At 37.8% G+C, this 25,370-nt stretch overlaps 1 protein-coding gene across 4 annotated transcripts in view; it reads left to right on the top strand.

Moving 5' to 3' along the window:
- Positions 1 to 25,370, top strand: part of CSDE1 (cold shock domain containing E1) — a 39,200-nt gene that overhangs the window by 10,484 nt on the left and 3,346 nt on the right. The window contains exons 3-18 of one of the 4 annotated variants that reach the window (XM_036273413.1): positions 3,216 to 3,362; positions 4,820 to 5,018; positions 6,183 to 6,292; positions 6,691 to 6,783; positions 7,394 to 7,491; positions 10,423 to 10,504; positions 10,821 to 10,949; positions 11,073 to 11,198; positions 11,801 to 12,013; positions 14,275 to 14,415; positions 14,495 to 14,659; positions 17,850 to 17,957; positions 19,042 to 19,217; positions 20,082 to 20,194; positions 21,373 to 21,492; positions 24,767 to 24,945. In XM_036273413.1, the coding sequence (XP_036129306.1) occupies positions 3,225 to 3,362; positions 4,820 to 5,018; positions 6,183 to 6,292; positions 6,691 to 6,783; positions 7,394 to 7,491; positions 10,423 to 10,504; positions 10,821 to 10,949; positions 11,073 to 11,198; positions 11,801 to 12,013; positions 14,275 to 14,415; positions 14,495 to 14,659; positions 17,850 to 17,957; positions 19,042 to 19,217; positions 20,082 to 20,194; positions 21,373 to 21,492; positions 24,767 to 24,945 (2,190 nt within the window). In that variant the 5' untranslated portion in view covers positions 3,216 to 3,224. The remainder of the gene's footprint in view (positions 1 to 3,215; positions 3,363 to 4,819; positions 5,019 to 6,182; positions 6,293 to 6,690; positions 6,784 to 7,393; positions 7,492 to 10,422; positions 10,505 to 10,820; positions 10,950 to 11,072; positions 11,199 to 11,800; positions 12,014 to 14,274; positions 14,416 to 14,494; positions 14,660 to 17,849; positions 17,958 to 19,041; positions 19,218 to 20,081; positions 20,195 to 21,372; positions 21,493 to 24,766; positions 24,946 to 25,370) is intronic. The other 3 variants (XM_036273414.1, XM_036273415.1, XM_036273416.1) reach the window with 3 other exon arrangements.

The raw sequence follows: 25,370 nt of genomic DNA, 5'->3' as shown, positions 1-25,370 counted from the left end.
TTCTCTTCTAAAAGTATTCTGAAAACCATTTGGTCTGAAAATGTCAACACTAGATTATTTAATTGTCTCTTGTTAGATGGGGACAATATTTATGGCTAAAACTGAGATTTTTCACATAAGATTGTATTTATTAGTATAAGCAGATCTCTTTTGATTTATTGGTCTCTTAGAAAGGAAAACTCCCATCTGTACTATTTAGAAGCTAAGGTTTCAGTTAGGAATGACCATTGTAGTCTGTTTAGAGGTCTTTGTAATCTAGGATAAAGAAAGCCTACACAGAAGGAACATTTGAAGATGAGCAGTACTTTGTTAAGAGGGAGAAGAGTCTTCTGGTAGAGGTGTCGAGGTAATAATAGAGTCAGGAAGAAGTGAAAGCACATGGCATAGAGTAGTCCATTATGAACAGAGTGTAGAATACCGTTTTGTGGGGTGGAGAGAGTAACTGGAAAAGGGAGGCTTGCTAGAAGGAGGTACTGAAGGGTCCACCATATTTGACTTTATTCTGTAGAAAAGTTGCCAGATGTTTTTAAGCAAGGGTTTAATGGATTTTGTACTTCAAAACTGAGATAGCTTCAGATTTTAAAGTTTTATATTTAGAAGTGTATCTTTGCCCGGCTGTTGTGACTCAGTGGTTGAGCATCAACCCTTGCACCAAGAGGATGCTGATTCGATTCCTGGTCAGGGCACATGCCCAGATTGTGGGCCCAATCCCCATTGGAAGGCATGCTGGAGGCGGTCAATTGATGTTCTCTCTCATCGATATTTCTTTCTCTCCCTCTCCCTTCCTCTCTCTCAAAATCAATAAAGAAAAAAAATTGGAAAAAATAAAATAAAATAAGTGTATCTTTAAAGATAAATGGGTCCGCCCTGGCTGATTTGGCTCAGCAGTTAGAGCGTCAGCCTGCAGTCCACAGAGACCTGGGTTTGGTTCCCGCTAAGGGAACCTTGGCTGCAGTTTGTCCCCGGCCCTGGTTGTGTCATGCGGGTGGTGGCCACTTGATGTGTCCCTTTCACTTTGATGTTTTTCTCTCTCTCCCTCCCGCTTTGTCTGAATAAAAAAATGGAAAAATGTCCTCAGGTGAGGATAAAGAGGATAAGAGAGAGGGCGAGGATAGGAAGACCTGTTAAGAGCAGTGGCTAGAGTGTAAGGGACGTAAACGCTAGGGTAATAGTCAAAGAAAGAGGTAGGTGTTTTAATAGTAAAAGTGATAGCACTTGGTGATCAATGGACTGTGACGATGAGCCTGAAGGGAATTGACTTAATAGTCTATCCAGTTATCCAAATTAGAAACTGTAGTTTGTAAAAATGGAGATCTGTATGTGGGGACTTGCTGAAATTCAAGTATATTGTGGAAATTTATTGTGTTCATTAGCTAGTAATCCAAAGTTGAGAAAATATGCTAGTATAGAATGTTAAACAATGGTAATTTGGGGGAGTTAGGTTTATGAAGGGCAATTTCCTTTTTAATCTTTAGTTTCTTAGTTTTCTAAAGTGGATAGAGATAAAGGCTTGGAATTCAGAAAGGCAGCATCACTTTATAGTAATAAAGAATGATGTGCCAAAGAGAGAATGTTCATTTGCACCAATTGCTTTTTCTATTTGTTTCTTCATAACTCTTCATCTCGTTTTTACTTTTATTTTTTATTGGTTTTTAGAGAGGGAAGGAGAGAGAGAGAAATATCAGTGAGAGAGAACACTGACTGGCTACCTCCTACATGCCCCCACTGGGGGATTTGGCCTACAACCTGGGCATGTGCCCTGACTGGGAATTGAACTAGTGACCTCTTGGTGCATGGGTCGATGCTCAACCACTGAGCCACACCAGCAAGGCTCTTCATTTGGTTTTTTAAAAATAATTTTAGCCCAGTCAGTATGGCTTAGTGCATTGAGCATCATCGCATGGACCAAGAGGTCCCGGTTTGATTCCTGGTCAGGACACCTGCTCAGGTTGTGGGCTCAGTCCCTAGTAGGGAGTGAGCAGGAGGCACCTGATCTATGTTTCTCTCTCTCCCTGTCTCTCTCTAAAAAAAAAAAAAAAAATCAATAAAAACATATTAAAAAATAAATAATTTTAAACTGTTACAAATTTTGCTGGGTTAGGTAAGATAATGTAAATTGAATACTATTTTATCTTTTGTTTCTTTATTGATTTTGGAGAGAGAGGAAGGGAGAGGAAGAGAGAGATGGAAACATTGATGAGAGAGAACATCAGTTGACCACCTCCTGCATGCTCCCCACTGGGGATTGGGCCCACAACCTGGGCATGTGCCCTGACCAGGAATCAAACCGGTGATTTCTTTGTTCATGGATTGACGCTCAACCACTGAGCCACACCAGCCTGGCCCTTTTATCTTTATTCAAAAGGGTAAAAGACCAAGGTTTTCATTTCATTTCATTGACATGAGTTGTAGAAATGGATTTAAAGTAGAAGTGCTTTTTGTTTAGCCTAATTTTGTATTCTGAATATTAATTGGCTATGTAAGTTTACCTATTAACAGAGCAGAAACTTTCTCACTAGAAATATTCCTTAATGCTTTATACTATCATGAATTAATATCCAAGGGATAAAAAACATACAGTGTGTTTTATTGTTGCTAATAAAAGTATGTTATAGTCTTGGTCTTAATGTTTTGGCAGACTTATCGGATCTCATTAGATGGTCATTAATTTCACAATGTAGAAGTTAAAGAACCGGTACAAGGATTCAAAGTGTCAGCTTTCATACTCTTTCCCTATGCTTGCCTTATTAGCATTATCTCTTAGATTCAGTGAGACCACTCCTGTAAATGCATAATAAATATTTATGAAAGCTAATTTTTATCTCTGGGCAAAAATATATATAGTTCTAATATTTTCTTTATCCTGTGTGTACCCTACTTGAGGGAGACAAGTGATTGACAATATTGGATTCTGTGTAAAGTGGTGGAACATGGAGAAGAAATTGAACTGAATTGTCTCACTGTAGCAACCACTGGAGAGTACTGATGGCATTTTGAAAATTGTAAATCTTACAAATAAGGAAATGTTAACGGCTTTAAAAAATGCATTTCAGATTGATGCTGTAATTTATTTCTTTTGTCAACAGAAATCTAATCAAATGAATTATGTATTGCTAAAGTAACCTAATGGTAAATCTGTAAAGATAAACAGGTTAACTGTCAAATGTGTGTTAAATAATTATCACAGTTATAAACATTGTGCTATGTTATCACAGCTGTTTGAGATGGAGAGTGTTTTTACTGTGTCATCAGATCCTCATCCCCCTCCTGCAGCCCCTCCATCACTTTCTTTACCTTTATCTTCATCTTCTACCTCATCTGGAACAAAAAAACAAAAGAGGACCCCCATGTATCAGAGATCTGTAAGTCAGGGAAGCAGTCATCCCAGCTTGTTTGCTTTGTGTTAAGAGCATGACTTAGGAGGGCCACTCAGTTTGGTTAAAATACCCTGCAAACTCACTTTCTAACTTCCCTAAGCATTTCTTTCACCTTGAATCTTGAAAGATAAGTTCAGTAGTATGTAGGGCCTTGCTACTCAAAGTATATCCAAGAATCAAAAACATCACTTTGGGGGTTGTTAGAAGTGGAGAATCTCAAACACCTGTCTCCACGGAATCAGATTTTGTATTTTAACCAGATCAATATATTGCTAGATAACAAGTTTGAGAAGCCCTAGTTTAGAGCCTAGATTGTAGGCATAGGCCTTCTTGGTTTGACATCTCTACCATTTGACTTTGACATCTCTACCATTTGACTTTGGTAAATCATTTAGCCTGTCTGTTTCCTCATTGTTAAAATGGGGTTAATATTTTTCATGGGCTTTTGTAAAAAGAATACATGTCAAACACAAACAGTATTTAGCATGAGAGAACTAGAACTTAACCACCTACAGATGTTATAGCTTTGGTTTGCATGATTTGGCCATACCACATACTCTTAAGTATTTATACTTGGTTTACTTTTCTAGAATTTTAGTGATTTTTTTTCTGATGAAAAAACTATTTCTATTAATAATGTTCAACTTCGCACTTAAACGAAATGCTTATAAACTAAAAATAATTGGGTTTTATGACTAAATGAAATATCCAACGGAGGACATTATTTGTTGATACAGGTTTCATTGCATTTTTTCACTAAGGAATGTTTTCCTTTGCTTTATCTGATCATAAAAACAACAGCATTTAGAAATTTTATCAGTGTATAAAACAGGTGAAAACTTCTTAAAAGTAACTGAAATGATTGAACATTTTTAGAAGAGTGTTCTTGGAGTTTTATGTTAGAAAATTCTTGTTTTCTAACTCACTATTTTGGGTTGTTTTCCATTAAAGGACATGAGCATGCATTATTCTGGTATTTTCTAGTTTGAAATATTGCATAGCAAGTTTATTGTTTTAATCTCTACTAACTTAAATAATTGTCTTTAAGATGCATGACTTACCAAATAGTATTAAGGTTCCTATTTAAGTTTCAAAATAGGTGTTATTAAGTTAACTTTGTTTTGAGATTTTTAAAGTTAACATAAAGGCAGCTTTTACATATGTAATTGGTTTACCTTAATACTGGCCTCTGGAAATGGTTTGTTTAGTGAAAATTCTACCATAAATTGGGGCAATTTCCCAAAATTTGGATATTTACTCTGAAATGTTTTAGTAGCTAAATTAATATTTCAACAATAAAAGCCCATAATCTTCCCTTTACTTTTTTTATGTTTATTTTCTTTGTCTCTTTATAGTAAAAAGTTAGATTTGCTAATTAGACTTATGCTGTGGAGATAATATATGGAGCTGTATATATTGAGTTCTTTTTCTTTTTAAAACAGATGAGCTTTGATCCAAACCTTCTCCACAACAATGGACACAATGGGTACCCCAATGGTACTTCAGCAGCACTGCGTGAAACGGGGGTTATTGAAAAACTGCTAACCTCTTACGGATTTATTCAGTGTTCAGAACGTCAAGCTAGACTTTTCTTCCACTGTTCACAGTATAATGGCAATCTGCAGGACTTAAAAGTAGGAGGTAATCTGTTGATTATCCTTTTTAAAAAACTAATCGCAAATTTCTCTTTCGTATCAACTTGCTTGTGAGAGTCTTAGTTTTGGTCTTTTAATTCTACCAATTGAAGTATGTTTGTATAAGCTAGCAGAATTCTGATTTCTACTGTAGTATTGTCTTTTCGAGGGATGAAAGACTAACTGATTAAACGATTTCTTGGAATATTTTTTAAAAAAATACTTGGAAGATTTAAGTTATTCCCCAATTATTAGCTATACCGTATTTGATTTTAGGGCCATGAAAATATTAAGCTTTTATTTATTTTTAATTTTTTTTCTTTATTGATTTGAGAGAGAGGGGATGGGAGAGAGAGACATCAGTGAAAGAGAACATCGATTGGCCACCTCCTGCAGGCACCCACTGGGGATTGGGCCCACAACCTGGGCATGTCCCCTGACTGGGAATCGAACTAGCGACCTCTTGGTGCATGGGTTGACGCTCAACCAGTAAGCCACACCAGCTGGGCAAAAATATTAAACTTTTATAATGTTAGTTTTGATTATTTTATTAGGTACTAGTTTGGTGGTACCTGGAAAAATAACTTACAATGTCACCACTTGGCACTATATGACAATTCATCTTGGCTAACACCAGAGAAGCCACTTTTACATGTGAAAATGTATGGTTTATTAAAGGACTGAAGTTACCAGGTTTCAGTGTGTGTTTTTTAAAATGTCTTTGAGAAAAAAGTCAGAACAATAGTTAACAGATATTTGGTGTACCAAGTCCTCTAAGCCCTATGAGAATATTTGGTTAATTCTCATTTTATACATGAGGTACAGATTGGTTAAAAATCTTGCTGAAGGTCATGATTGTTATATTGCCTTTTTATAGTATGTGTGATGTCATGCAAACTAAGATATGGCTTAGTCTAAAGCAATAGTTTTGAAACATTAGTGTATAGATTGCTGTACCTCTTGCCCAGTTTGCCTTTGAATAGGTCTGGAGCGGGCCCCAGGAATTTGTATCTCTACTAAGCTTCCAGGTGATGGCTATTGCTGTTCCAGGGACCACACTTTGGGAATCACTAGTGTAAGGCAGCTCAAATGCTACATTAAGTTTAGCTTGAAAGTGAGATACCGTTTTACCAAAATTAATACAACAAACACAGCGCTTTCTTTATTTTAGATGATGTTGAATTTGAAGTATCATCTGATCGGCGGACTGGGAAACCCATTGCTGTTAAACTGGTGAAGATAAAACAAGAACTCCTCCCTGAAGACAGAATGAACGGACAAGTTAGTGACTTTGATGCTTTGTGTTTTCTTCGGGCCCTGCATTTGCATATCTTTCACGTTAGAAAAGGAAGATTCTCCCCTTCTCCTCAGTTTGCACGCAAGAGAGCTATAGTATATAAAGATTACTATTTTAAAATTATATCAGAAGCACTGGCATTTCTTGACCTGAAATTTAAAAATGGTCGACTCAATTTGGGTTTTTACAAATAACCCAAAGTCTGTACTTACAGTCGGTTTATGTCTGTAAGTTTGAAACTTGGCAGCATGGCATCCTCTTGTGGATCATATTAAAATGCATCCCTATGTATAGTATAGAGGATATTAAAATTCAGTTTATATTGCACAGTGCTGCTCCTGAAATGATTAGCAATGGAAATTTTTTTTTTTTTGACTGGTAGGTTGTGTGCGCTGTTCCTCACAACTTAGAGAGTAAATCTCCAGCTGCCCCGGGTCAGAGTCCAACAGGGAGTGTATGCTACGAACGTAATGGGGTAAACTTGTGTATTTTTCTTAAACCTTTGCCTGATCCACCATGTGATCTATAAGCGTACTTTAATTCAAAATAGAAAACGTAAGCTGCAGTTGATAAAATCAATTTTAAGTTTGGTTTCTAAGGCTTCGAGTGCAGCATAATAAAAAAATTAAAACAAATCTATAGGACCTCCAAGTGTCTTAGCTTGCCCAAGTGTGACCTTAGTTAGAACATTAAGGTAAAATGCTCCTTTTACTCACTTTTTGGGGGGTTGTGGGAGGGGATCTTTTTTCTGGTTCTTTTTAAGCACTAACTCCAGCTTTTTTGTTTGGAATGCCTTATATAAAAATTGGTTTTTTGAAATGTAACTACAGTCTCTGGGCAAATGCTTCCACGTGTGTAAGCTTTTTGAAGTTGGATTGCTGCTCAGCTGTGGACTCGCAGAAGTCATCAGCATCATGGAGGGGAAGTGTGTGTATATGAATAAAGCAATGTGCTTGTCATGAAGCATTTAATTTTAAGAAATTTGGCTTAAAATGCCAGTTTAAGAGGTATTTAACAAAGTAAGTCACATTATACAGTAAACATGCATCCTGCCAATATAGTAATAATAACTTATTAATTCACAGGAAGTATTTTATCTGACTTACACCCCTGAAGATGTGGAAGGGAACGTTCCGCTGGAAACCGGAGATAAAATAAACTTTGTAATTGATAACAATAAACAGTAAGTTCTTTTTTCCATCTAAGCGATTTTCTTTTCTTTTTTTCTACAGTAAGAAATTTAAAGGGAATTAAAAACCTAGCTTGTAAGTCTGGATAATTTTTATGATCTTATAAATTTTTCATTAATCACTAAGCATTTGAGGGTGTATTCTACAGTGGGCATTAAAAATAGGAAGATTATTAAAATAGCTTTCAAGGAGCCAGCTGTTCCAGAGGTCAGTGAGGGATTTGCAAAATTAGTGTTTCAAGTTTGGAGAGAAGGGTGTGGAGTCACTAGGGAGATGAGGGGGGAAAAAGTATCTTGGGTAGAAGTAGTATCATTTTGGGGAAATACTTTGAGTTAATTGAATTGACTGGATGATAGGAAGATGAAGCTTGAGCTCTATCTGGTAATTACAGGAATCTTTGAAGGAATTTAAGTATAATAGCTTTAGATTGTTGGAAGTGATAGAGAAGGTAGACTATTGGAGAGTAGTAATGCCCTAGACTAGGGGCAGGTATGTGTGAGTTAATATGAAAGATGAAGACCCAATACAAAAAGGCCAAGGTTGGTTGGGTGGAGAAGTCAAGACACATTGAGAAGATAAAGTCATCAAGTTTTGTAGTTAACTAGACAGAAATGTGTGTTGGAATTAAGTGAAGAGATGTCCCAAATCCATTTTTTTTTGGCTTGGGGTACTGGGCAAAGGATAATACAATTAACTGAACTAAGGAGATAACAGCAGGAAGTAGTAAGGTAAGGGCGGGAGAAGAATTATACTTATTTTGGCATTTAGAATTTGAGCTGTCGGTATTTCTGGGTGAAGATTCTGAATGTGCAGTTACACATAGGCTCAGACAAGTTAGTATTGAGCAGGATGTATAGCTGTTGATTTCCACGACATACAGTCAAGAAAAATGTAGTTAAGAAAGCCTGGGGATGGTTGTTTTTATGGGGGGGGGGGTGAGATGGGAGATATAAGTACAGAAGGAAGTTAAAAATAGGAAGTTGGAGAAAGTGCTATGAATACACTTTTCTATCGGCCAAAGTCCCAAGAGCATATACAGAATTGTTAGCCTTGAACTTTACCTTTTTAAGGCTAAAAGGAATTGAATTGAGTTGTAGGTATGGATTTACAAATTTTAGTCTGAATACCTCAATTTCGTCTCAAATAGCAAACTAGAGGATAGGGCTTGAGTTTGAGGTGAGGGCCAGTGAAAGGGCTTTATTTGACCTATATTCTTTTATGTGCCAAGCATTGTATTTAAAAGCTGTTAATCCTCAGAACAGCCTCATCTGATAAGTTTATTCATCTGTAGAATGAATAAAGTTCTCATAAAGGAACTTTCCTAAAGTTTTACAAAGCAGACATTTCAATCCCAACCTGATTCTAAAGCCTTTTTACGGCAGTAAGTTGCAAAGGCAAGTAGGATTTTTTATTTTTATTTTTATTTTTATTTTATTTTTTATCCTCACCCGAGGACATTTTTTTTTTTTTTTAATCCTCACCCGAGGACATTTTTCCATTTTTTGTTCAGGTAGAGTGGGAGGGAGAGAGAGGAACAGAGAGAGAGAGAAACATCGATGTGAAAGGGACACATCAAGTGGCTGCCACCCGCACAACCCAACCAGGGCCGGGGACAAACTGCAACCGAGGTACATGCCCTTAGCAGGAACCGAACCCGGGTCTCTCAGGACTGCAGGCCGACGCTCTAACCGCTGAGCCAAACCGGCTAGGGCCCGAGGACATTTTTTGATATTTTGTTCAGATAGAGTGGGAGGGAGAGAGAGAGAGAGAAACATCGACGTGAAAGGGACACATCGAGTGGCCGCCACCCACACAACCCAACCAGGGACCACAGGCCGATGCTCTAACTGCTGAGCCAAACTGGCCAGGGCGGATTTTTTTTTTTTTTTAGTGTTTTTCTTAGCCTGTTCAGTTTTTTAAGTAAAAAGCACAATTGGGTTACACTTTGTTGGTGAAGAATTAAGGGAAGTAATTGCTTTTTCTGCAGCTCTTAAAACAACCATATCACCAAATATTGTATCTTAAACAGTCTGTGCCATCTTTAAAACAAAATCAAATTTATATTGCTGCTGCTCAAAGATAGGGACAGTATAGCAACATGGTGTAGCTAACTGGTTTCAGTGAAGATGAATCTTTTTTCTTTTTAAATCCTCACCCGAGGACATTTTTGCATTTATCTTCAGATAGGGGGATGGGGGGGACATTGATGTGCGAGAGACACCTCAGCTGGTTGCTACCCACACAGCCCCAACCGGTGCCAGGGACAAACTGCAACCGAGGTACGTGCCCTTAGCTTGAACCAAACCCGGGACTCTGGTCCGCGGGCCTACGCTCTAATCGCTGAGCAAAACTGGCCAGGGCATTTTTTAAAGCATAGAACATTTCTCCTATAATCACTGCATTTACTCGTTTTCCTTATACAACTGTTTAATCAGAAAAATTGATGGCATAGTTACTAAATTCAGTCATTGCAAACAGGGACCATCTCTTACTCATCTCTCTATCTTCAGTACCTTTGCTTGTAGCACATAATGTCTACTCAGATGTGCATTTAATGAATGAACTTCCTAAAATGAGCATTCTCTATCTTTGGTCGCATGCAGTTTGTGGCTTATTTCTTCTGATGTCATGGAAAAGCAGAATAGAACATTATGTACTCATGTGTTATTTTAACAATCTAAAAGAAAAATAATCTACATATATGTTCTTCATTTAGAAGGCTAGGGATTTGGAATAAAAGTTTTTTGCATTTGAAGCCATATGAAAAGGATCAGGTGTCATAGCCTTACATTTACTCTTAGTAATAGAATTCTTGAGGTCTCAGAAAACTAGTTTGTTGTTTCTCTAGACTCATATCTAACCAAGCCAATCTATTTTTTACCCCTCTTTTGTACCCCCATCCCCACCCAACCGTTTCTTTCTAGTACTGGTGCTGTAAGTGCTCGAAACATTATGCTGTTGAAAAAGAAACAAGCCCGCTATCAGGGAGTAGTTTGTGCCATGAAGGTAAGTGTCATCAAATTTGAGAAACTTGAATTTTTTTCTATAACTATTTTAAGTCTTATATTTCAAACCTAAGTCTTTTGTTTTTCTTCTTTTTCTTCCCTTTGAAAAAAATTTGCTGTTAACCTTAAAAATAATCTCTTAAAATTCTGTGGTTACTAATTCATTATGTTCTTTAAAATGGGCCATTTAATTGATAATATTAGACTTTACCAAATACATTGTTTTTACTGCAGTATAATGAAAAGGCTTATTGGTTGTACATTGTAATCATAAATGCTTAATAGTACATAATGTTTCTTTTATTTTTTGTCTTCAGGAGGCGTTTGGCTTTATTGAAAGAGGTGATGTTGTAAAGGAGATATTCTTTCACTATAGTGAATTTAAGGGTGATATAGAAACCTTGCAGCCTGGAGATGATGTGGAATTCACAATCAAGGACAGAAATGTAAGATAATTAACTAACTTTGTTTTGGGTCTTTTTTTTTTATTTTTTTTAAGATAAGTAGGGAATTACGTTTTAAGGAAACATTTAAAATTATATCCCCCACCTCATTTCCTTTTGATTTAGGGTAAAGAAGTTGCAACAGATGTCAGACTATTGCCTCAAGGAACAGTCATTTTTGAAGATATCAGCTTTGAACATTTTGAAGGAACTGTAACCAAAGTTATCCCAAAAGTTACCAGTAAAAACCAGGTAAATAGTCTTTTATTGGAGAGTCTTCTTTGCCTCATGAGAAACAGAAATTTTATTCCTTTCAATTAATGTAATTATACGATAGTAAAGCAGTGAAATATTTTTTGATAGTATAATTAAACTAAATGAGAAGCCATTAATTGACTTGTCCATGAATATGGTTTTTAATTTTTGTTTTTATACTGGGCGATAAGAAAAAAGGGACAAAAGAAATGCTTCCCAAAATGGAAAAAAACAATTTGTACATTTGTTTTCATCACTCACCCCACTGCCAGTTTGTTTCTCTTGGGGGGGGGGGGGACGAGGGGTGGGAGGTGTTGGTGCTAAGGAAATGTGAAACAAAAGACATTCTTTTCCTTAAATAAAACCTCTGAATATTATAGTTCTGGATCTTAATTGCAGTGTTGTCATTTTCTGGTTGTATCATTTGACCCTAGAATACAAAGCTTTCAAAGTGGACTTAACGTTGTCGACTCTCCTTTTATCCCCATTTAGGGAACTGTTTATTATAAATAGCATGGGTTTGCTATGTTCTTCTTGTTTGACTTAGAACTAGGAAGGATGGGAAATCTCCAGCTAAACTAGTTTTTCCTTCTCATCAGAATGACCCGTTGCCAGGACGCATTAAAGTTAACTTTGTGATTCCTAAAGAACTCCCCTTTGGAGACAAAGATACAAAATCCAAGGTGACTCTGTTGGAAGGCGACCATGTTAGGTTTAATATTTCAACAGACCGACGTGACAAATTAGAACGAGCAACTAACATAGAAGTTCTATCAAATACATTTCAGTTCACTAATGAAGCCAGAGAAATGGTAAGTGTTGGCTATTATTTGATGCGTATCCAGTATGGTAGGGTGGCAGTGTTATATTCAAGTCTGTAATATTGAACATTATTTAAGTGAATAACAATATTGGGGAGTTACCTTGTTAAGGTAATTAAGAACACGAGTTGTGAGTCAGACTAGGTTTGATGTCTATCGGCCACTTGAAATAGATGTGAAAAGGTTTTAGAATGGATATTTGGGCAGGATGATTTTCAAGGTCTTTTGAGAATCAGTGATTATCTGACCCTTAAATATGAAGACTGATAAGATTCAAGTCCATCATTTAGAAAGTAGATTTTCTCAAACTGTTTTTGTAAGATGTTTAGTAAACACTAGATTAAGCAAACTTAGGTAGGTTTCTTTTGTTTTTACATGAGGACTTTGAAAAGTCTTTTAATGGGCATGTGTTCAGGAGTGACATATACCAGAATTGTCTTTTACAAGCTCAGTTTTCATGCCTTAACTTTTGGTTCTTTTTGGGGTGATAACATCTACGGTATATCTTAGTGAAATTGGATACAGTCAATGAAAATTTAAGTGTCTTGAGATTTATTTTTATTTTTATTTTTGTTTTTTTATCCTCAACATTTTTTCATTTTTGTTCAGATAGAGTGGGAGAGAGAGAAACATCGACAGGAAAGCGACACATCAAGTGGCTGCCTTCTGCACGACCCCAACCAGGGCTGGGGATGAATTGTAGCTGATGTACATGCCTTTGACTGGAACTGAACCCATGACTCACTGGTCCGTGGGCCAACGCTCCAACCACTGAGCCAAACCAGCCATGGCAATGTTTTTTTTTTTTTCTTCTTGGTTTTAGAGAGAGAGAAGAAGGGAGAGGGAGAGAGAAAGAGAGAGAAACATCAATGAGAGAGAACATCGATTGGGTGCCTTCTGCATGCCTCCCACTGGGGGATTGGGCCCACAACCTGGGCATGTGCCCTGACCGGGAATCAAACCAGCAACCTTTTAGAGCATGGGTTGATGCTCAACCACTGAGCCACACCGGCCAGGCTTAACCTTTACCTTTAGAAAACTGATTTTGTTTCATCCGTGCAATGTGCTTTTAACTAAATCTGGAGATCTAAGTGTGTGATTTTTAAAAAAAAAAAAGTTTCTCAGGCAGAATCTGTTTTGCTTTATGGTATAAGACACATTGTTGAGCAGCTTAGTTACTATCAGGATTGAGCAAGGATTAAATGTCAGCATATTTAGGCTGTATTCAAAACTGGTTGTAAAATAGTCTTTGTAATATGTAAGTAGACATTATGTAAGTCATTGGTAGGTGCATAATAATTGTGCTTCATTAAACATTTGAGTACCTGCCATATGCCTCTTAACTCTGGATATAATGCCTTCACAGAGCTAATGATTTAATAAGAAGGAAAAAAATGAAGAAAGTATTTCTTTTATTTTAGTCTTGAGATCTAAACCTTAATTAAGTCCTTCCTGTGCCTAAACTCACTTAACATTTTTGAGGTATAGATCAGAGTTGACTTTTAAAGTATTTGAAATATTGACCTGTAGATTTTTAAAAATTTTCTGAAAGTTAATACTGTCATTGTTTGGACCTTGTTTGTAATCCTTTTACCACTTATTGGCTGTGTGCTTTGGACAAATTTTTTAACCTCTCTCAGCCTTGATTTTCCTCATCTTGAAAAACCATGATACTACTATTACTAAGTTCACAGAATTGAGAATTAAATGGAGTATATTGTGTGCATATATTTACATTCAAGTACAACTTTTTCTAGTGCATGTTGGCCAAGAAAGGTAACTTTACTGAAAGCAGTGAGTTTTTATTTAAAGGGGAAAATTATGGCATACGCTCCCTCCCTTCATCTTCCCCCAACAGGTGTCTATCTCCTACATATTCTAAGGGACCCCATGAAACTTGCAACCCTTGCAACCAGGGGAGCAATGGGCAGCGGCAGCTTGTCCCAGGCTGACCCCCTGAAGCTATCTCCAAGGCCCCCTTTCCTCTGACATCTCAGTGAGCCAAAGCAGCCCCAACTAGCTTCTCTCCTGTTGCTTCGTCTATCCTAAGCCCTTCCTTGTTTCACTGTCCCCTGCTTTAATAAATGTACTCTCAAAATTTAAAAAAAATGAAAGGAAAAATTACAATGTGGATACGGAATTTGGGTCATTAATACAGAGTATTTCTAATGAATTTAACTTGATTATGTTTGCATGCTTGAATGTTATTTTGAAAAGTTTCACAGCAAGTGAAAATATTATTTGGGTTTCAGGGTGTAATTGCTGCCATGAGAGATGGTTTTGGTTTCATCAAGTGTGTGGATCGTGATGCTCGTATGTTCTTCCACTATAGTGAAATTCTGGATGGGAACCAGCTCCATATTGCAGATGAAGTAGAGTTTACTGTGGTTCCTGTGAGTAGTTTTTGAGAAAAGTAAGGGGGTGTTTCTTGATGCTTTTTCAGTTTAAGTTACTTTTGTTTATCACTTGTAGGATATGCTCTCTGCCCAAAGAAATCATGCTATTAGGATTAAAAAACTTCCCAAGGGCACGGTTTCGTTCCATTCCCATTCAGATCATCGTTTTCTGGGCACTGTAGAAAAAGAAGCCACTTTTTCCAATTCTAAAACCACTAGCCCAAATAAAGGCAAAGAAAAGGTAAGTTTTATGTGATCAAAATACTTTTTGTAGCTCTTTATTCCTCTTCTGCTTGAAGGCAACCACTGTCCACACAATAATGGAGTATTATCTCTCTCAGAATTCCCTGTAATATTTACTTACAGTGAACTAACCTAAAGCAAGATTTTTTAATCTCACTATTATGAACATTTGGGGCTGCATAATTCCTTGTGGATATGGGGCTATTCTGTGCATTGTGAGGTGTTTAGCAGCATCCCTGGCCTCTACCCACTAGAGGCCAGTATCTCTTTTCTCCCCCTATGTGGCAGCCCAGATACTGCCAAATGTCCTCAAGTGACTTCCTGCTGGGAACTGTTCATCTAAAATGACAGTATTTTCTTCCAATCAGTTTAAAACTTTCAAATTTGGATAGATTCACTTCACACTTTTGAACTTATTTTTGTTGTTATTGGTTTTTTTTCATTTGTTTTTTGTTGTTTTGTTAATGCTCACCGAGGATATTTTTCCATTGACTTTTTATTTTACTTTATTCTCACGCGAGGACATCTTTTCATTTTTTGTTCAGATAGAGTGGGAGGGAGAGAGTGAGAGAGAAACATCAACGTGAAAAAAACACATCGAATGGTAGCTACCCGCACGACCCAACCAGGGCCGGGGACAAATGGCAACCGCGGTACCTGCCCTTAGTGGGAACCTAACCTGAGTCTCTGGACTGCAGGCCGATGCTCTAATCACTGAGCCAAACCAGTCAGAGCTCCATTGACTTTTAAATAGAGTGGAAGAGAGAGAGGGAGGGAGAGAGAAAGAAACGTCAATGTAATAGAGACACATCAACCAGCTGCCACCCGCACACCCTTGACTGGGGCTGGGGATCGAACCCGTAACCCTTCAGTCTGTGGGTCAGTGTTCTAACTGCTGAGCCAAACTGGCTAGGGCTGAACTTCATTTATTAAAAAATCCATGAATAGGAAATATAAAGATGTCTGAGATGACTTTTGCTGTTAATAAAATTGAGACTTGTGTAGAAACAAGTGATTCATACAGAATATAATATGTTTCTATGAAAGGTTAATGTCACTCAGGTGAAACTCTGAACTGGCAGAGTCTGGGATGGTTTCATACGGCATTCTCATTTAATAGGTAGAGAGATAAATGAGGAAAGGACAGTCCTCACAGTGGAGGTACAGAGGAGAAAATTTCAAGGTTTCGTTAGAAAGCACTAAGTAGTTTGACAGGAAGATGGGTACTTTTTCTTTGGTGGGGGTGATTGGGGGAAAAAAGAATTAAAAATCAAGATGCAGATAGATTAATAAGAAGGTGTTGGTTGCTACTTTAAAGAATTTAGACCTTGTTTCATACTCAGAAAATTCTGTTGAAAAGTGACATCAGGTGTGCAGTTCAGGAAGCTAATGGCGATAGTGTGAACCCTAGATGGGCGTCGAATAAGACAAAAGATGGAAGAGGCTGGATAGGAAATTATTTAATAGTTCAGGTAGTCCTTGAACTGGAGACAGAGATCATGGTTGTAGACAAGAGAAGGTACATTTGAGAGATCTTGGAAAGTCATGTAATTTTAGAGAGAACTACTTAGGAGCCAGAAGAAGTAGGGGACAGCACCTTGCTTACCACTTATTTTGTAGCTTGGGAAGTCCCTTCACCTCTGCTTCAGTTTTTAAACTTAAAAATTGATTGTGTCTTGTTTTTATTTTTTTATTTTTTATCCTCACCCGAGGACATTTTTCCATTTTTGTTCAGGTAGAGTGTGGGGGAGAGAGAGGAACAGAGAGAGAGAGAGAAACATCGATGTGAAAGGGACACATTGAGTGGCTGCCACCCGCACAACCGACCAGGGCCGGGGACAGAGGTACATGCCCTTAGCGGGAACCGAACCCGGGTCTCTCAGGACCGCAGGCCGACGCTCTAACCGCTGAGCCAAACCGGCCAGGGCTCTTGTTTTTATTTTAAAAGCCCTCACTGTGCCTAGTCCATAGTAGGAACTTTACCAAGTGGCAGATGGTGCTATTAATAATAATAAAAATCAGAAGCAGTGGGACTTATTTATTTTATCCTTACTTGAGGATATGTTTTTTGAGAGAGAGAGGGAAACATCAATGTGAGAGAGAAACGTCGATTTATTGCCTCTTGTACATGCTCTGACCAGGAATTGAACCTGAAACTTTTTTGGTGTACAGAATGATGCTCCAGCCAACTAAGCCACCAGCCAGAGCTCAGTGAGCCTTATTTTTAACAACTTTTAATCTTGGAATGCCCTGCTTCCGACATGTCTCTGGCAAAACTGGCCTGATCATGACGGCCTTTGTGTGAGACTTTTTTGAACATTTTTATTTTCTTCTTAGGCCAATACTACACCCTATTAAGTCTTTCTGTCAGTATGCCTTATTACAGTGTATTACACTTATCTGTTTTCATATTTGTCTACTAGACCAGACTCTGAACAAGGATCATCTTATCTCTGTTTAATATACTTGGTGTGTACTGTCTTGTCAGATGTTGACTGGATATTGAGGTTAATAGATTAGAGCAAAAATGAATGCTGAGATTGTGACATTGGTTAACTGGCAAAACAGTCAGTGTCATTGGAGTCATACCTGAATTCCCTGAACATCATTACTCTTCACTCAACCAAAGTCAGATCCTTAGCATCACTTCTGGTATTTGACAATGATTTAAGTGTTACTGTGAAAGCATTGGTGTGTCATAGCTTAACCACCTACTTGAATATCAAATACTTTGAACTGTGCTAGGTCCTGTACCAAATAAAATTCTCATGCATTGGTAAATATATTGATTAGCATTATATACAAAACATTGTGAGTACTATGGAGATTCAAAATAGGTGATACAAAATCTTGCCCAACAGAATTTTTATGTGGTTGACAATACATGCCCAGTTTAATTTCTGAAGAGCTGTGAGAAGTATGGAATGGGTGTGTTGTGAATTTTCAATAAGGTTTCCTTCCTTAACAGCACAAACTAGGTTCTTAAGACTAAAGGACCCAATTACAGCAAATTGGATCAGTTCTGGCTTAAGGCAAGACCGCCTTTTATTCATATGAAAAATCTATTGTTAGAATCTTGGATTAAGAAATTTCTACAGCTGTGCCATTTCATTGGCACAAGGGCTTATAAGAACTATAGCTGCTTTTATGTTGTTTTTGTTCTTCATTTTTGTATTCTTTTTCTTTAGGAGGCTGAGGATGGTATTATTGCTTATGATGATTGTGGGGTGAAATTGACTATTGCTTTTCAAGCTAAGGATGTGGATGGATCTACTTCTCCTCAAATAGGGGATAAGGCAAGATAATTCTGCTTATTTGAGGGAGGGAGGGTTGAAGGCTGTCTTCTTAATCATCAGTCCTGCAAAATGGTTGCTTTAAACTTGATCAAGTTTTGCTTGAAATTTTATGTGCTTTCAAGTTTACTATATTAATATCTTCCTATTTAGAAGTAGCTTATTCAGCTAGAACAGGGTCCAGCAAGTTCTTCATTAAAGCCTTCTTTGAGAAGCCAATATTTAAACATTAGATAAGATATGCCTAAATCAATTAGCTTAGATAAAAATAATATTGGTGTAAGAAAGTTTAAAACAGCCACTGAAACATCAAAGTGAAGGCACACCAATGATTATTCATTGCTGTTCATTTTTCTCTTTTTTTTTTTTTTTTAAATGAGGACATTTTCCCATTTTTTTGTTCAGATAGAATGGGAAGGAGAGAGAGAAACATCGACATGAAAGGGACACATCGAGTGGTTGCCACCCACACAACCCAACCAGGGCTGGGGAAAAACTGCAACCGAGGTACGCGCCCTTAGCGGGAACCAAACCTGAGTCTCTCTGGACCAAAGGCCAACGCTCCAACCGCTGAACCAAACCGGCCAGGGCTGCTGTTCATTTTTCTCATACTTAGTATGTCTAGCTTTCTGATAGCCCTCCTTTAGAGAAATTAGGGATTTATAAGGGATACACACTGGGAAACAAAACTTGATTCTTTTTTTAAAAATATTTTTTCTTTACTTATTTTTTTTTTTTAATGGAAAGAGAGATAGAAATATCAATGAGAGAGAATATCGATTGGCCACCTCATGCATGCCCCCTATTGGGTATTTGGCTCACAACCTGGGCATGTGCCCTGACCAGAAATAGAACCAGTGACCTCTGGGTACATGGGTCAACATTCAACCACTGAGCCACACCGGCCGGGCCAAAACTTGATTCTTTATGAAAAGTGGAATGAAACATAGAAGTATTAGTTTTGGTGAAAATCTGTTCTATCAGAGTATTTCCAAAGGATATTTGGAGTGGAAAGCATGATCTAAGTTAAGGAGCTTGGTGTGGAAATGACATGGTATTAATGAGCATTCTTAATTTTTTTTCACAGGTTGAATTTAGTATTAGTGACAAACAGAGACCTGGACAGCAGATTGCAACCTGTGTGCGACTTTTAGGTCGTAATTCTAACTCTAAGAGGCTCTTGGGTTATGTGGCAACTCTGAAGGATAATTTTGGATTTATTGAAACAGCCAATCATGATAAGGAAATCTTTTTCCATTACAGGTGAGGAATGCCTTTTTAGGAACTTACAGCTTACTATTCATTCTTTGGTTTTGGAGTAAAAAATATAGTATTGGGTGGTTATATATTTTTTAACCCCAAATTTTATATTAGTGAAAAGTTAATCATCTACCTTTATGTTGAGAACATTTGGCTGAAGGATGTGGAAAGGCCTGTATATGCTTTGAATGCTGGATGGGATCCTTTCTGGTTCATTGAAAGAATACTATTGTATATGTTGCTACCAGAGAGTTGTACATATGATTTAGTTTTATAAGATAGCATAATAGTTAAGAGCATGGGCTCGTAGAACTGGACAGTTCAAGTTTGTTTTTTTTGTTTTTTTATCCTCAACCGAGGATGTTTTTCCATTTTTTGTACAGATAGAATGGGAGGGAGAGGAAGGAAGAGAGAGTGAGAAACATCGACGTGAAGGGACACATTGAGTGGCTGCCACCCGCACGACCAACCAGGGCCGGGGACATACTGCAACCGAAGTACGTGCCCTTAGCGGGAACCGAACCCGGGTCTCTCCGGACCGCAGGCCGACTCTCTAACCGCTGAGCCAAACTGGCCAGGGCTGGACAGTTCAAGTTTGAATCAAGGCTCTGCCACTCACCACCTATGTAACTTATCAAATGAAATTAACTCCTGGTGACTTAGTTTCGTTATCTTGAAGCCCTGGGGATAATGGTACCTTTTCATAGGGTGTTTATGAGGATTAAAGGAGTCAGTACATATAATGTGCTGAAAGCAGTATCATAAGTAGGCATACCATGAGTCTTGTTATACAGGAAAGAAAGGCTACTTGTTACTGTTGTTTGTGATCACTGCTTACTCAAATGTCATTTCCTTTTCCTCCTTCAGTGAGTTCTCCGGTGATGTCGATAGTCTGGAACTGGGGGACATGGTCGAGTACAGCTTGTCCAAAGGCAAAGGCAACAAAATCAGTGCAGAAAAAGTCAACAAAACACACTCGGGTAATTTATTCAGTCTGTGTTTTGGGTGAGGGATGAGGGATAATAGGCTGGGAGAGGGAGCAAAAAAAAAATCCAGTTGTTCTAGATCAATTCTCCAGGTATGATCCCCAGATTTAGCAGCATCACCTGGCCACTTTTTAGAAATACAGGTTCTCTGTCCCCACCCCAGACCTTCTGAAACTCTAGGGATGGGCAATCCGTTTAATAAATCCTTCAAGTGATTCTGATATACACTGAAGTTTGAGAACCACTATTCTAGATATTTTAGATTATTTGCTTTATTTTCAGTTCAATACTCTAAAAAATAACCCTAATATATAAGTCTCCGTGGGGTTTGGGGAGAGGAGCATTCCTCCAGAAGACCGTTTTGGAGAAGAATGAGTCAGTGTGAAAAATAATGGAAACTTAAAAAAATTCATTGCTTTTTAGCATCTCCAACTTTTAAAAGACCTGCAAATTAACGTTGGAATTTTATCTAAACTCCCCAAATAACATTTTCTGTTGGTGAGACCCAGAGAAATGACAGCCAAGTATGTTAATTTCTATTCACTAAATATCTTAAGTGCATGCTATGTTTTGGGTACTGAGGGCAGAGCAGTGAAGAAATCAGCAAATCCCTGCCTTCATTGAGTTTATGTTTTTTAGTGGAGAATACAGGCAAATGAGATGAGTAAAATATTGTATATCGTATGTATAGAAAGGTAGTAATACATATCAATATATAATATGAATTAGAAAAGTATATAAGTATCAGGGTTGCCATTTTAGAGACCAGGGAAGGCCTCACTAAAAATGTGACATTTGATTACCCAGAAAAGGTAAGAGAGCAAGACATGTTTTAAATATGAATACTTGTTAATTCCTTAAACAAATTAGTAGTTTAGAAGTAAAAAGCAGGCAACCAACCAATCTTTTTCTTTTTCTTTTTTTTTAAATTGCTCTTAGAGGAAGGGGAAGGAGAGAATGAAAGAAACATTGATAGGTTGCCTCCCCACCCATGCCCTGACTGGGGATCAAACCCTGCACATTTTGGTGTACAGGACAATACTCCAACTAGCCACCCAGCCAGGGCCAACTAGTCTTCTGTTAACATTTGTTCTAATAATTTTTGCTTTCTTTCCTGTGGGGTAGAGGGTAAATAAATTGTTGAGTGAGGTATACACACTTTTGTTTTGCAGTGAATGGCATTACTGAAGAAGCTGATCCTACCATATACTCTGGTAAAGTCATTCGCCCCTTGAGAAGTGTTGATCCAACACAGACTGAGTACCAAGGAATGATTGAGATCGTGGAGGAAGGTAAGAGCATTTTCATCGATTGTTTGAAATTTGCCTTACCTCAGATGAGCATTTTGAAGATTTAAAAATAGATGGTCTGGGTTGCAGTTGTTTTCAGATTCCTTAAAAATTGAATTAAGGAAAAGTGACTTCCTTCCCCATGCTTGGTTTTTATTTTTATATCCCTTGGAACTGATATCAGCCTGGGTTTAAGTAGTAAACAAATGACTATTGTGTGAACATATGACTGAACTGAGTTATATTGACTAGACAGAACAAAATCTCACACTAAAAAAAAAAAAAATGCTTTTATTGTCACATGATAACCAAATATTCACAATTGGCTGGATTTAGTACAACTTTATAGTTTTTCTTTATTCAGTTATATAAACATTTTTGCTTCCTGTAAAACTTCACTTTATTCTTTAATATTCTTTAAAGTGGTTTGCACTTTAATATTTAGGGTTTCATGGAGATTCTCTGAATTACTTATCTCTAGACCAAGGCTCCCTATATTTTTAATTTTCTGCCTTTCCCCCCCATTTTCAGTAACTTACTGAGTTCTAATGCCACCCCTCACCACCAACAGTTACCACCTGAAAAGACCAACTTTTCTGTGTTGTAAAATAAGTTTGCAATAAAAATAATAGTAGGGCCCTGGCCCGTTTGGCTCTGGTTGAAGCGTCGGCCTGTGGTCCAGAGAGACCCGGGTTCGGTTCCCGCTAAGGGCACGTGCCTCAGTTGTGGTTTGTCCCCGGCTCTGGTTGGGTCATGCAGGTGGCAACCACTCGATGTGTCCCTTTCATGTCGATGTTTCTTTCTCTCTCTTCCTCTCTTTCCCTCCCACTCTGTCTGAACAAAAAATGTCCTCGAGTAAGGATAAGAAAAAATAATAGTAGTAGGGTACAGTAAACAATTAGTTAAGCAAAATTAAGGAAATAATTGGGTTGATGAGAGAGTTTGAAATTCCAACCATAGATGATAGCCTTGCTCACAAACAGAATAAATCTTGTGTCATCTAGGAGTCAGAGAGAACATAGAGTGGGGAAGAGCAGGTCATTTGAGAGAAAAAATGAACCTTTATAACATGTTCCTTTCCCTAATGAGGTTCTTAGGAATTTCTGTTTTACATAGAACCAGCAGCATCCCACCGCACACACCCCTCTAAGTATGAGTTCATTGTATAGCAAACCAATCTTTTAAACTAATGTCATGATGACACCATACACTTAAAAGAGCCTTGTGGATATGGGCAACTAACTCATGAGAATAATGTTAAATCGCCCTTCTTCCTCTTTAAATGCTGATTTTACTTCCTTTTGCATTCCCAACCCCTCAATCCACTTATTCTTCAACACTGGCTAGGATCTAGTCCAAAGCAAGGATTTTGTGGAAAAGGAAACTTTTCTGAAATCTCTAAACCTAGAGTTTCTGGGACTAGATAGGTCACATTTTCCCACTTGGTGGTGAGAACAGCTCTTTACTTATTTAGGAGTACAAATCTAACTCAATATAGGACCGTGAGCTTTGGAGTCAGGGAGACCCAGATCTGAACACCATCTCTCCCACTTCCAGCTGTATAACTTTGGACAAATCGCTTAAATCTTTCCTCTTTCCTAGCTCAGCTTTCTCATCTTTACATAAGGATAATATCTCCAACCCCAAAAGGTTCTATGAAGATTACATATGAATCAGTATAAGTTCACCATATGGTAGTTACTATTAATATCACTGTATCAGACCAACTGTCTCTGATCCTTCTGCATGACTTGATCTGTTGGAAGTATCTCCTCAAAGTTTGCAGTTCCTGTGTTTGTATGAAAAGAAAATCTTTACTTACCCATAAAATCAAGAGAATAGTTAAATTGAATTTGCACTTCTGAAGCTTCCAGTTCATCTGAAAATTTTTTTTTTCCTTTTTCAGTGGATTTTCCATTTAGGTGACTTCATAAGCAGCTGAATTCTTTGGCCTGGTTTTTATCTATAGCCTGTACTGACCTTCAGCCAACTTTTTACTCTAGGGCAGAACTCAACAAATATGGTGGGGGGTTTTTTTGTTTGTTTTTAATATGTTTTTATTGATTTCAGAGAAAGGAAAGGAGAGGGGGAAAGAGAAAAACCTTGTCCTGCACATCACATCACACACACACACCCCCCACCCCACCCCCATTGGGGATCAAACTCGAAACCCAGGCATGTACCCTGACCAGGAATCGAACCAGTGGCCTGGTGCATTGGACAACACCCATCCACTGAGCCACACCAGCCAGGCTGGTGGTTGGTTTTTATAAATTTTTGAAACACAGCCATGACCACTCCTTTACATACAGGGTGGGCAAAAAGTTTGTTTACAACTGTAGTAAGCATGTGAAACACATTTTATTGTATTATTTACTAATCTGTTATTTTTCATATCAGCAACTATAAACATACTTTTGCCCACCCCTGTATTGTCTTTCTGACTGCAAGAGCAAAGTTGAGTAATTGTGACAGAGACAGGATGACCTATAAGCCTGGAATCTTTACTATCTAGCTCTTCTTTTTTAATCCGTACCCAAGGGTATACTCTTGATTGATTTTAGAGAGAGGAAGGGGGAGGTGAAGGGAAAGAAACATGGATGTTAGAGAGAGACATCGATCGGTTGTCCCTCCCTGTACATGCCCTGACTAGGAATTGAACCAGCAACCTTTTGGTGTATGGGACGACGCTCCAACTGACTGAGCCACCCGGCTATGGATCTAGCTCTTGAAGAAAAAGTGTGCTGAGTCCCGATTTAGGAAAAAGGTGACTGTTGGTTTGAGGGAGTCACAATCAGAATGAAGAAAGGAGGTTGAATGGCAAAGAAATTTATTTACATCATCTTTGCCTATGCCTGGCTTGTTGTTTAGTAGCTAGTTGGGTATGGGTCAGAAATACTTTGACTAGTTGGCTCATATTGTGAACTTGAGAGGATAATCTGGTGGATTGTATTATCAACCCATAGTGTTTAAAAAGCTCATATATTTAGGTAATGAGATTGTGAATGATAGTGTTACTTATTATTTTATAGATGTCATTTAAAACTGTTCATTAGCTGTTAAAGTGATAATAAGCTGCAGGTTCTCATTTGTTTTCATTGTAGTAGTTAGCATTTAGGGATTCATTGAAGCTTTAAAGTAGAATGTCTCAGGTGTAAAAATATATTTTTTAGGGAATGTATTACATTTTTAGCAACTTACAAATTTATTAGTATCATTTGCAGAGGGCTGTTGTGAAATGCTAACTTTTAGTCTTTGTACTTTTTTCTTCTTACAGGAGATATGAAAGGTGAGGTCTATCCATTTGGCATTGTTGGAATGGCCAACAAAGGGGATTGCCTGCAGAAAGGGGAGAGTGTCAAGTTCCAGTTGTGTGTCCTGGGCCAAAATGCACAGACTATGGCCTACAACATCACACCTCTGCGTAGGGCCACTGTGGAGTGTGTGAAAGATCAGGCAAGTGGCATTGTGTCTGGACCTGAATTTATAAATTGGTAACCAAATAGTAACCAAAACCTTAAAATTTTTTCAGTCAAGGGGGGAACCATCAGCATTCATTTGGTTTTTATTTCTGCCTTACCCTTTTTTCAGTGATTTGAGGTAGCTTATAAAAACATGAAGAAAACCACATGAATGGGGTGGGTAAAGTGATGATACTAGCCAAAAAAAATTAGTGGTATTAATAACTAACATTACATGATGGGAAAAGTAAACTTGGAGTAAGATTTCCATAACAAAGATTTTGTACACTTTAAAGCTCAGAGCTTGCAGACTACACAAGGAAAGAAACCATGTGTAGAAGTGTTCATAAAATAAGCTTAGGGCACACAAAACTATTCCTGATAGTGAGATCTCAGGAAAATTCCTGTGAGTCCTCAGGA

Source organism: Molossus molossus, unplaced genomic scaffold (genome assembly GCF_014108415.1).
Source record: "Molossus molossus isolate mMolMol1 unplaced genomic scaffold, mMolMol1.p scaffold_m16_p_20, whole genome shotgun sequence".
In the NCBI taxonomy this organism is placed as follows: Eukaryota; Metazoa; Chordata; class Mammalia; order Chiroptera; family Molossidae; genus Molossus; species Molossus molossus.
This window is presented reverse-complemented; position numbering and strand designations above follow the sequence as displayed.